The sequence below is a fragment of the Pezoporus occidentalis genome, unplaced genomic scaffold (assembly GCF_034315485.1).
Source record: "Pezoporus occidentalis ecotype Australia unplaced genomic scaffold, CSIRO_AGI_Poc_V1 ctg317, whole genome shotgun sequence".
Lineage (NCBI taxonomy): Eukaryota > Metazoa > Chordata > Aves > Psittaciformes > Psittacidae > Pezoporus > Pezoporus occidentalis.
The window spans coordinates 302,713-315,417 of NW_026915126.1; the positions used below are offsets into that span (position 1 = coordinate 302,713).

At 61.6% G+C, this 12,705-nt stretch overlaps 1 protein-coding gene across 1 annotated transcript in view; it reads right to left on the minus strand.

Moving 5' to 3' along the window:
• Positions 1–12,705, minus strand: part of PLEC (plectin) — a 62,751-nt gene that overhangs the window by 20,841 nt on the left and 29,205 nt on the right. Inside the window, exons 32-39 of the mRNA XM_062628472.1 lie at positions 6,317–12,634; positions 5,669–5,827; positions 5,124–5,264; positions 4,322–4,468; positions 3,782–4,238; positions 2,100–2,802; positions 936–1,113; positions 94–302 (exon numbers count right to left, since the gene is read on the minus strand). Coding sequence (XP_062484456.1) covers positions 94–302; positions 936–1,113; positions 2,100–2,802; positions 3,782–4,238; positions 4,322–4,468; positions 5,124–5,264; positions 5,669–5,827; positions 6,317–12,634 — 8,312 coding nt within the window. The remainder of the gene's footprint in view (positions 1–93; positions 303–935; positions 1,114–2,099; positions 2,803–3,781; positions 4,239–4,321; positions 4,469–5,123; positions 5,265–5,668; positions 5,828–6,316; positions 12,635–12,705) is intronic.

A 12,705-nucleotide genomic window follows, 5' to 3' on the forward strand; every position in this document is an offset into this window, starting at 1 on the left:
CACTGTGACAATGGTAACACGGGGGGCTATGGGGCTGCAGTGTGGCTGTGGGACTGTTATGAGGCTGTGACAGGGCTGTGGGGCTGCTCCCACGCAGCCTTGCTCACCCCATGGATGTTCCCCACCGTGTCCCACTCCTGCTGCAGGATCCCGGTCACCGCAGTGCCCCCATGCACACGCAGGCCCTGCTGCAGCGTCGCGGCCATGCCGTACCTTGCCATGGGCTCCCCATCCAGTGATGACCCCTCAAAGCTGGCTCCAGGGGGTCCGCTGGCACCGGTGGCCTCAGCAGTGCCGTGGGGCTGCAGGGAGAGCAGGGGACACGTGGGGACACGTGGGGGTGCTGGGCCCATGCCACGGACCTGCCACCGTGCCCTGCACCCGGTGTGTTACCGCAGCGCTGTGCAGTGCAGCCGCTCACCGGGGGTGCCCGGAGCCCTGGAGAGGCTGCAGGAGCCCGGAGCAGATGCTGCAGGTGCTGCAGCGAGCAGCAGGGCTGGGACCGGCTGCAGCCTGCAGCGAGGAGCTCGTCCAGCACCAGGGGCTGCAGGTGCATGCCCAGGGAGGAGGAACAAGAGGAGGATGAAGGGTGCCCGGTGCTCGGGAGCGAGCAGAGCCCTGGGTGGTGCAGCCGGGGCGCAGTGAGGAGCGGGCACGGGCGCGTGGGCGCTGCCAGGAGGGCCCGGGGAGCTGGAGGTGAAGCATGAACATGGGCTGAGGTGGTGCCATGGAGCTGATGATGGTGATGGTGGGGGTGGCGGTGAGGATGCTGAGCACAAGACCTGAGCAAGGATGGGAGGACCCGCACCCCACACCCTCCACCTCACACCCTGCACCCCATACCCTGCACCCGCACACCTGGGGCTGGTGCCCCTCAGCTGCTGCCAGAGCCACGGGCTGTGTCCCACAGCGCTGCATGCACCTCCTGCCAGTACCTGCAGCCAGTGCAGGCAGCCAGTGCCAGCGATGGAGCAGCCACAGGGGTCTGGCTGCAGGGGGTACATGGATGGATTCACCGGCACAGCTGACTCTGGCTTGATGGTGCAGACACTGGTGTGGAGCTGCAGCAGCACAGCCTTTGGCCGGGTGTTGCAGGGTCTTGGGGCCCTGGCCCTGAGATGGAGCAGAGCTGGGAAGAGCATGGATCTGCAGGAGCCACGTCTTGCCCCACGGACACAGGGTCCCCACCAGGGGATGGGATGGGGCTGTCACCCCTACACAGTGCATGGAATCCCAGCCTGATTTGTGTTGGAAGAACTTAAAGCTCCTCCAGCTCGAACCCCTGCCACAGGCAGGGACCCCTTCCATTGGTGCAGGGTGCTCCAAGCCCCTGTGTCCAACCTGGCCTTGAACACTGCCAGGGATGGGGCAGCCACAGCTTCTCTGGGCACCCTGTGCCAGCGCCTCAGCACCCTCCCAGGGAAGAGCTTCTGCCTCAGAGCTCAGCTCAGTCTCCCCTCGGGCAGGTTCAAGCCATTCGCCTTGTCCTGTCCCTACATCCCTTGTCCCAACCCCTCTCCAGGTTCCCTGCAGCCCCTTCAGGCACTGGAGCTGCTCTCAGCTCTCCCCTTCAGGAGCCTTCTCTTCCCCAGGCTGCCCCAGCCCAGCTCTCCCAGCCTGGCTCCAGGGCAGAGCTGCTCCAGCCCTCGCAGCAGCTCCAGGTCCCTCTGGTGCTGTTGCCCTGAGCTGGACGCTGCTGTCTATGGAAGGTGCTTTGGGGTCGGGTGTCCCAGGGGAGCAGGGGGTGATGTGTGGTGGCACAGGATGGCTGGGGAAGGTGCACAGACAAGGGACACAAGGGCCAGTGGGGGCTCAGGGCTGAGGGGCACATGGGGCTCGTCCAGGAGCTCTCAGCGGGGACAGGAGCTGCACCCACAGACGCCGTGGGGAGCTGTGGGGTTTCCAGCCACGCTGTGGGGCTGGGCCACGGGCGGCACCCATGGGCACCGGTAGGTCCTGGTGGTACCAGGAGGTCTGAGAGAGGTGGTTTCAGGGGGCTCAATGTTTGGGGAAGCCCAGAGCAGGAACCGGTCCTTGCTGGGACCCATCCTGAGCTCCCCCATAGGCACCGTAGTCCCCGCACACCTTCTGCATCTAACCCCACATCCAGCACCACATCCAGCACCACATCCAGCACCACATCCAACGCCACATCCAGCACCACATCCAACCCCACATCCAACCCCACATCCAACCCCACGTCCAACCCCGCATCCAGCACCGCATCCAGCACCACATCCAACACCGCATCCAGCACCACATCCAGCACCACATCCAGCACCACATCCCACCCCATATCCAACCCCACATCCAGCACCACATCCAGCACCACATCCAACCCCTCGTCCAACCCCACGTCCAACCCCACGTCCAACCCCACGTCCAACCCCACATCCAGCACCGTATCCAGCACCACATCCAGCACCACATCCAGCACCGCATCCAGCACCGCATCCAGCACCACATCCAGCACCGCATCCAGCACCACATCCAGCACCACATCCCACCCCATATCTAGCACCACATCCAGCACCACATCCAGCACCGCATCCAGCACCGCATCCAGCACCACATCCAGCACCACATCCCACCCCATATCTAGCACCACATCCAGCACCACATCCAGCACCGCATCCAGCACCGCATCCAGCACCACATCCAGCACCACATCCAGCACCACATCCCACCCCATATCCGACCCCGCATCCAGCACCACATCCAGCACCGTACCCAGCACCGCATCCCACCCCATATCCAACCCCGCATCCAGCACCGCATCCAGCACCACATCCAACCCCACGTCTAACCCCACATCCAGCACCGCATCCAGCACCGCATCCAGCACCACATCCCACCCCATATGCAACCCCACATCCAGCACCACATCCAGCACCGCATCCAGCACCACATCCCACCCCATATGCAACCCCACATCCAGCACCACATCCAGCACCGCATCCAGCACCACATCCAGCACCACATCCCACCCCATATCCAACCCCACATCCAGCACCACATCCAGCACCGCATCCAGCACCACATCCCACCCCATATCCAACCCCACATCCAGCACCGCATCCAACCCACATCATAGAACCATAGAATCATAAACCAGTTAGAACTGTAAAGGACCTGAAGATTACTTAGTTCCAGCCACCCGCGGGGGGCAGGGACACCTCGCACCAGACCATGTCACACAAGACTTAATCCAGCCTGGCCTTGAACACTGCCAGGGATGGAGCATTCACAGCTTCCTTGGGCAACCTGTTCCAATGTCCCACCACCCTCACAGTAAAGAACGTTTTCTAACCTGAACTTCCCCTGTTTAAGTTTTAACCCGTTACCCCTTGTCCTGTCACTACAGTCTCTAATGAAGAGTCCCTCCCCAGCATCCCTATAGGCCCCCTTCAGATACTGGAAGGCTGCTATGAGGTCTCCACGCAGCCTTCTCTTCTCCAGGCTGAACAGCCCCAACTTCCTCAGCCTGTCTTCATACGGGAGGTGCTCCAGTGCCCTGATCATCCTCGTGGCCTCCTCTTGATTTGTTCCAACAGTTCCATGTCCTTTTTATGTTGAGGACACCAGAACTGCACACAATGCTCCAGGTGAGGTCTCACGAGAGCAGAGCAGAGGGGCAGGATCACCTCCTTGGACCTGCTGGTCACACTGCTTTTGATGCAGCCCAGGACACGGCTGGTTTACAGGCTGTGAGCGCACACTGAACCTGGCTCATGTTCAGTTTCTCATCAACCAACACCCCCAAGACCTTCTCTGCAGAGACCTCTAGCATCAAACACCACATCCAACCCCACATCCAGCATCGCATCCAGCTGCACATCCAGCACTGCATCCAGCCCAGCATCCAAACTCCTATCCAAAACCACATCCAGCCCCACATCCAATCCCACATCCAGTACCTCATCCAGCACCGTTTCCAGCCCCGCATCCAGCACTGCTTCCAGCCCCGCATCCAGCAATGCATCCAGCCCAGCATCCAACACGCCATCCAAAACCACATCCAGCCCCACATCCAATCCCACATCCAGTACCACATCCAGCACCGCATTCAGCCCTGCATCCAGCATTGCATCCAGCCTAGCATCCAACACCCCATCCAACACTGCATCCAGCCCCACATCCAATCCCACATCCAGTACCGCATCCAATCCCGCATCCAGCTCACCATCTAGCATCACATCCAACACTGCTCCAACCCCATCGTGCTGCACCACAACCCACTGCAGCCCACAGCACAAAGAGCAGCTGGGAGCCATCAACCAACACCAGTGTCACCAGGGCAGCATTGGGTCGAACAGAGCACGTGGAGGTGCTGCTGGTTGGAACATCCTTCACTGCTGCTGTGGCTGCCCCACACGGCAGTGCCAGGACCCCACGGGGTCAGCTCCTGCCCCGCCAGAATGGAGGTGCCAATGGACCGGGATGTCAGGGCCCGGGCGCGGCGCCGCCACTGGCATGATACGCGAAAGCAAAACAGAGAATGAGAGTAATAATCATCATCATCATCATATTAATAACAAGGGATGCGGAGGAACGACAGACGCGGTGGACACGTGGCAAATGGGAGCAGGCGGGAAGGAGGAGAAGTGCTGCAGAAACCCGCGGCGAGTTGCAGCACCGGGCCAGGGGGCCAGGGCACTGCATGGGTGCCCCGGGGCCGGCTGAGGGGCTCTGGCACCCCGGCAGCAGCGGCCCCGCTCTCTGCTGAGTGCAAAGGGTGAGGGAGCATGTCCCAGTGTCCTGCAGCGCGGTGCCGGCGGCCCCGGGATGGGGTCTGGGGGCTCCATGACAGCGGTGAGGGGAGTTGGGATGAACATCCAGCCACACTACAACAGAGCGAACAGAAAGATGGGATGAGACAATGGAGACTGGATCATGGGATGGAGCCCTGAGCCCACGCCAGCAGCGCCCGCCCTGCGCCAAGCAGTACCCGTGGCCGAGCAGCACCACAGCAAAGTCCACACCGAGCCATGCCCGGAGGAGACCGACAGCCCCGGACACCCTGGTGTCAGCACACAGGGAGCACGGCACCGGCTGAAGCCCCAGCACCAACCCAGCAGCAGCCCCAGCTCCAAAGAGGGAACAACCGGAGAGGTCAGCGTTACCTGTGCCGGTGAGCGCGGCCGAGCCACCGCCGCATCCCAATGTCCCCTCGAACCCGTCCACAAGCTGCCGACACCAGAGACCCAGGTGAGGAGCTCGCCCAGAGGTGCCGCGACGCCCTCGCTGGCGCTGGGGAGAGACGTCTGCCAGAGAGAGAGCGCGTTACCGTGGCACCGGCACCAGTGGAACCACCACGAGGGTCAGAGGAACCCAGCATTCCCAACATGGGAGTGCGCTGGTGTCCATCAACCCGCCCTGCTCGTGGGGTCCTGTGGCCTCCACACCCCTCAGAGAACCCCCGCGGTGAGGGAGACGCGGCGCAGGAACCGCGCATGGAGCCAGCCTGGGTTTGGCAGCGCCGAGCTCGGCACCGGGCTCTGGCGGACGCCCACTCATTCCTTGATAATTATTCCTTGTTAATTCCTTCTCAATTCCTCGTTAACTCCTTGTTAACTTATTAAAGCTGCACTAGCATCAAGAACGGGGCCTTGCACGAAGCACTCCCCAGACACATGGGAAGCAGCAGCAGGCGGTGGCGGTAGCTCACGGCAGACCCCAGGCAGTGCCGGAGCAAGGCGCGGTGGCCGTGGGCTGGCGGAGGCGGCAGCAGCTCTTGGCGGACGACGTGCTGGAGCGCGGTCGGGCCAGTGCCACCACACTTACGGTGGAGGCAGCAGTGCCGCGGTGCTGGGGCCGTGCCGGGGCGCTAGGGCAGAGCGGCAGCTCCGGTGCTGGTGTGGAGTGTCAGGTGCGCGGTGCTGGCAGTGTCCTCCTCCTCCCGCCAGCACGTCCGCGGGAAAAGGGTCGTCTCCTCCTTGGGGAGTGGGATGAAGCGGCGGGTTAATTATAAAAGAGTCTCTAAGTGGTTAGATCCAAAAGACAGAACGGTTTTCCTGTTTTCCTGTTGGATTTCCTATTGGTTTTCCTATGTTATGTTGAGTTTCCTGGTTTGCAGCCCTGCCAGGCCATGCCACAGGGCGGGCGCGGTGACGGGCCGGGTGATTTCTCTTTGAGTACACACACCCCCGGGCTATGCTGGGTTTCACAGGTTAGTTTTGGTTAAGCCAGGGCCGGCTTTGGCAGGTCATCACCACATTCAACCAGTAACAGGAGATCAGTCCTAGGGAGTAGCAGCAGCGTTGCCACATGCGGAGCGAGCAGGCAGCGGGTTCCTCACGCAGGGGCTGGCGGGTCAGGCCACGCGCAGCGGCAGCCGGTGCATCCCGGCGCGCTCCACGCTTGCCTCCCTCCCGCAGCTCCAGACCAAGGCGGAGGTGAAGGCAGCCACTGCCTCCGTGGGACCCGTCGTGTATCTGCGCCCGAAGCTCGAGGAGGAGTAGGAGGAAGAAGAGAAGGTCATGGAGAAGCCGGAGCCGGTGGCGTCAAAGCTGCCGCGCCGGGAGCCAGAGCGGGAGCCGGTGCGGGAGCCTGAGCGGGAGCCGGACGTGGAGCCGGCGCTGCTGACGTTGTAGGGGCTGTAGTAACCTTTGCTGGATTGAGAGGAGGCCTCCAGGAGGCGCAGGCCGGTGCCGTCCTCCACCATGCTGCGGTCCATGGCGTCCTTGTAGGAGATCTTGAGCTTGGTCTTGGGGCAGGTGAGGTACTTGGAGTAGGTGTTGACGTCGCGCAGCTTCTGGGCCGTGCGCGCATCAATGGTGCCTTTCTGCAGCGCCTCATCCAGGGACACACGGCCCTCGACGTCCGGCTCGATGAGGCCGCCCGTCAGGTACTGCACCTCCAGGAACCGCTGCCCGGCCTCGTAGTAGAGCCAGCCCTTCTTGAGCGCCTGCGCCGCCGACATCTTCGTCTTGGTGCGCGGGTCCTCGAAGCCGTAGAAGGCCTTTTGCGCCAGGTTGATGCGGTCCACCATGATCTTGTCCACCAGGCCCTTGGTCACGGCGTCAGCCACGGTGCACTTGTCACCGGTGGTGGGGTCAATGATGCCACCGGTGCAGGCCTGAGCCTCCAGCAGCCGCTGCCCCGTGATGTTGTCCACGAGGTTGCGGCGCATGGCCTCGGTGATAGACACCTTCTCCAGGGTGTCTGTGTCCAGGATGCCGGCCACCGGCCCCGTCTCCTCGGTTGGGTCACTCCACATGGATATCTGCGTCCTCACTGGTGCCGGGCTGACACTGTAGGAAGAGGAGGAGCCCACAGAGGACGAGCGTGAGCGGAAGCCGCTCATGTTGCCTGAGAGCATGTCCGCAAACTCAGTGATGGAGAGCGTGCCTGCGCGGTACTGGTCCAGCGCCGACTGGTCGATCAGGCCCTTGCCAATGGCGTCATCGATGTCGTACTGGCGCCCCGAGCGCCGGTCGATGATCATGGACTTCACCACGCCGTCGGAGGAGGAGGTGGTGATCTCCTCCCACTCACACTCCTGCTCTGACAGCTCCAGGTACGTCTGGTGGTCGATGAGGCCCTTGCGATAGGCCTCGTACACAGACATCTCCTTGCCCGTCTCCGGGTCAACAATGACCACCCTGCGCTTGCGGACGGAGGACTTGGAGGACGTCTTCCTCTCTCGCTTCTTCTCCTTCAGGGGCAGGAGACAGAGGCCAGTCTCCGGGTCAGTGATGCACCGCTCCATGAGCTGCAGGTAGGTGAGGTTCTCCTCCGTGTTGGGGTCAAAGAAGCCCTTGGTGTCATCACTGGGGTCCAGCAGGATCTCGTTCATCTCCTCGTCAAAGAGGCCCCTCTTGTAGGCAATCTCCACAGGCAGGCGGTGGCTCTCCTCGGGGTCAATGATGCCGCCAGTGGCAATCTGGGCCTCCAGCAGCCGGATCCCATGGTCCTTCAGGATCAGCCCCTTCTTCATGGCCTGGAAGAGGGAGATGAGCTTCCCGGAGTAGGGGTCCCGGTAGCCGGTGACGGCCCTCTCGGCAGAGAGCAGCTTGTCCTTGAACTCAGGGCCCACAATGCCCATGCGAACGGCCTCCTCCACCGTCAGCTTCAGGCCCTTGATGGGGTCGATGACGTAGCCCGTGGCTGCTTGTGCCTCCAGGAGCTCGAACGCGGTGCCGGGCCTGATGATGCCCTTCTTCATGGCCTGGTACACAGAGAGCCGCTCCTTGGTGGAGTCCACGAAGACACCAGCGATGCAGCTGGTGCCCTCCAGGAACTTCTTCAGGTTCTTGGAGACCTCCTCGATGGAGGTGAGTCCCTCCTGCAGGCGCTGTGCAGTGGCCTCATCCATCACCTGCGAGCGCACCAGCTCCTCCACCGTGATCTGCTTGCGCAGGCCGCGGAAGGTGAGCTTCCGTGCGTCGCAGAGTGGGAGCAGCAGGAGCCCGCTGCCCTCGTCCCGGCGGCACCGCTTCAGCAGCTGCGTGTAGCTCAGCTTCTCCTCCGTGGACGGGTCCACGTAGCTTCGCACCTCACTGGGCTCGGACAGCATGTCGTACGTGTCCTTGTTGATGAAACCCCGCTGGTAGGCCACCTCCAGGGGCAGGTGGAAGCCCAAGTGCGGGTCAATGACGCCGCCGGTGGCGATCTGGGCGTCCAGGAGCTTGAGGGCCTCTTCACTGGGAATGAGGTCCTTCTTCATGGCCTGGAAGATGGAGATCTTCTGCTCGCTGTAGGGGTCTCTGTACCCAGTCACGGCCCTCTCGGCAGACAGGAGCCGGTCGTGGATCTCGGGCCCCACCACACCTTTCCTGACGGCCTCGTCGACGGTCAGCATCTCGTTCTTCATGGGGTCTATCATGAAGCCGGTGGCAGCCTGGGCCTCCAGGAGGGAACGGGCCACTTCTGAGTTGATCAGCCCCTTCTTCAGTGCCTGGTAGATGCTGAGCTTCTGCTTGGAGGAGGGGATGTAGATACCAGCCACGCAGCCCGATCCATAGAGGTACTTCCAGATGGTCTCCACATCCAGGATCTCCCGGAAGGTCTTGGAGCCCTGCTTGAGCAGATTGTAGATGTCTTGGGAGATGATCCTGGCCTCGTAGAGTTCCTCAGCCGTGATGCGGCGCCGGACATAGTCATAGGAGGTGAGATTCTGCTGCCGGATGATCTCGGTCTTCTCGATGATCTCGATGATGATGATGATCATGCGCTCCTTGGACACACGGCCTGACTTGAACTCCTCCATGAGCTGCTTCCGCTGCTCCTCAGGCAGCAGATCCGAGTGCATGATCTCCCACAGTGACATGGAGGAGCCCGCCCTGCTGCCCACCGGGATGTCCACCTGCGTCTCCTCAAACACCTTCCGTGTCTCTGCCTCAGTGTAGACCTGCGTGGTCTCCACCACTGGCAGCTTCTTCTCGGGCTCCCGCAGTGGCAGCAGGTAGAGGCCGGTCTCAGGATCCTCGATGCACCTCTCCTTCAGCTGCGTGTAGGTGAGGTTCTCCTGCGTGTTGGGGTCGAAGAAGCCCCTGGTGTCATCGGTGGGGTCGGAGAGGGTTCGGTTCATCTCCTCATCGAAGTACCCGCGCTTGTAGGCCACATCCACGGGCAGGCGGTGGCTGTGCACGGGGTCGATGATGCCACCGGTGGCGATCTGGGCCTCGAGCAGGCGGATGCCGTGCTCCTTGACAATGAGCCCCTTCTGCATGGCCTGGAAGAGGGAGATGGTGTTGCCAGAATAAGGGTCCTTGTAGCCAGTGACAGCCTTCTCCGCAGACAGCAGCTTCTCGTGCAGCTCGGGCCCCACCACACCAGCCTTGACAGCTTCGTTGACATAGAGTTTACGGTTCTTCACGGCATCGATCAGGAACCCGGTGGCTGCCTGGGCCTCCAGGAGGACCACAGCGGTACCGGGCTGCAGCAGGTTCCGCTTCATGGCCTCGTAGATGTTGAGCTTCTCCTTGGTCGCCTCCACGTAAACGCCAGCAATGCAGTCGCTGCCATGCAAGAATCTTCTCACTGCCTCCGTATCAGAGAAGTCCTTCACCGACTTCTTGCCCTCCTTCAGCTGCTCGTACTGGGCTTTGGTGATGATGCGGGACTCCACCAGCTCACTGGCCGGAACAGGAGCCCGGAGCCCGCTGAATGTCAGCTTCTCCTGCTTCTTGGTCTCTGCCTCCTCAATGATGGTGATGACGATCTTGATGATCTTCTCAATGGTGACCTTGCCGGTCTTGTATTGCCGGAGGAGCTCCCGCCTGTGCTCCTCTGTGAAGTACTCGGAGTGGATCAGCTCCCAGATGGTCATGGTCTGGCCCTTCATGCTGCCCACCGGGACCTCCACAGTCGTCTTGTTGAAGCACTCTTTTGCCTGGCTGTCAGTGTAGACCTCCTCCTGCTGCGCCTGGATGGCTTGGTCAGAGAGGGGCAGCAGGCAGAAGCCGGTCTGCTTGTCACGGCGGCAGGTCTTCTGCATCTGGGCGTAGGTGAGGTGTTCCTGGGTGTTGGGGCAATAGAAAGCCTTGGCGTCATCGCGGAACTCAGCCATCGCCTCGTTCATCTCCGGGTCGAAGTAGCCGCGTTTGTAGGCAACGTCGAGCGGGAGCCGGTGGCTGTGGACAGGGTCAATGATGCCGCCGGTGGCAAGCTGGACATCCAGCAGACGCACGCCAGTGTCGCTGGGGATAAGGCCCTTCTTCAGCGCCTGGAACAGGGAAACCGTCTGGCCTGTGTAGGGGTCTTTGTAGCCGGTCACCGCCTTCTCTGCCGACAGCAGCTTCTCGTGCAGTTCCGGCCCCACCACCTCAGCCTTCACTGCCTCATCCACGGAGAAGAGCATGTTCCTCACGGGGTCGATGATGTAGCCAGTGGCAGCCTGGGCCTCCAGAAGGGACAGGGCGACCTCCGGCTTCAGCAGGTTCCTCTTCAGGGCATCATAGAAAGTGAACTTCTGCCCAGTCGACTCCACCAGGACCCCAGCAATGGTGTCGGTGCCCTTCAGGTACTGCCGTACGGACTCCATCTCCACCACGTCCTTCACTGACTTCTTGCCCTTCTGCAGCTCATTGTAGAGGTCTTTGTTGATGATTTTGCTTTCCAGCAGCTCCGCAGCAGGCACGGGGGCCCGCAGGCCCTCAAAGCACATCTGGCTCTTCTTCTCACTTTCTTCCACAACTGTGATGATGATCTTGATGATCTTCTCCACCGTGATCTTGCCAGTCCGGTACTGCTGGATCAGATCCCGCCTTTGGTCCTCAGTGAAGTATTCCGAGTTGATGATCTCCCAGATGGTCACTGTCTTCCCTTGGAACTTGCCAAATGGTGCTGTCACTGTGGCCTTCTTGAAGACGTCTTTGGCTTCTTTGTCAGTGTAGACCAGCTCCCTGGCTTTGGCTGCCTGGTCAGTGAGGGGCAGGAGGCTCAGCCCCGTGTCAGGGTCAGTCACACACCGCTCCAGGAGCTGCATGTAGGTGAGGTTCTCCTGCGTGTTGGGGTCGAAGAAGCCCCTGGTGTCATCGGTGAGGTCGGAGAGGGTTCGGTTCATCTCCTCATCGAAGTAGCCGCGCTTGTAGGCAGCTTCCACGGGCAGGCGGTGGCTGTGCACGGGGTCGATGATGCCGCCGGTGGCGATCTGGGCCTCGAGCAGGCGGATGCCGTGCTCCTTGACGATGAGCCCCTTCTGCATGGCCTGGAAGAGGGAGATGCGGTCGCCAGTGTAGGGATCCTTGTAGCCAGTGACCGCCCGCTCCGCTGCCAGCATCTTGTTGTGCAGCTCGGGCCCAATGATGCCCTCTCGCACGGCCTCGCTCACCGAGAGCCGCGTGTTCCGTACCGGGTCGATGATGAAGCCGGAGGCAGCCTGAGCCTCCAGCAGCACCAGTGCCGTGCCCGGGCTCAGCAGCTTCTGCTTCATGGCCTCATAGATGCTCATCTTCTCGTTGGTGGGCTTGATCAACAACCCGGCAACGCTGCTCTGGCCCTGCAGGTACCTTCTGACCTCGTCCCTCTGCGCTAGCTCACCAACGCTCACGGTGCCCTTCACCAGCTGCTCCAGGCTCTCCTGGCTCAGGACGCCGGCGTCCACCAGCTTCCCTGCGGGCACCTTCTGCCGGATGCCATCGAAGGCTAACTCGGGCTCACCATTGTGTGCGAGGCCGTCCATCACGTCCCTGCCGTTGGGCATGGCTTGGACGTGTGGCTGAGCCACAGCAACCATGGCCTCTCCGGGCAGGTCGTCCGTCTGGATCATGATCTCACGAGTCTGTGCCAGTGCTGCCTTGTATTCCTCCTGCATCTGCTCCAGCCTCTCCCGCAGCTTCTGGTTCTCCTCTTCCAGAAGCTTCTCCTGGTGCTGCCGCTGCCGCTCCAGCTGCTGCAGCTCCTCCTGCTTGTGCCGGACATTCTCCTCTGCTTCCTTCTGATGCCTCTTGGCCTCGTCCAGCATGGCTTTCAACTGCTGCTTCTCCTGCTCCATCTCCTTTTGCTGCCGCTCCTGCTCCGCCTTCAGGTTCTGGGCTTTGTCCACCTCGTCTTTAAAGAGTTTCTCAAGCTTCGATTTCTCCTCCTCGATGAACTTCTCCTTCTGCAGCAGCGCATCCTTCTCCGTCAGGAAGCTCTGCTGGAGGAGCTGTGTCTCCTGCTGGAGCTGCGCCTGCTGGGCCACCTGCATCTGCAATGGGAAAGAGGACAGAACGGTCAGATGGCACCGTGCAGCGCTGGGAGTATGGCGAGGGGGACATG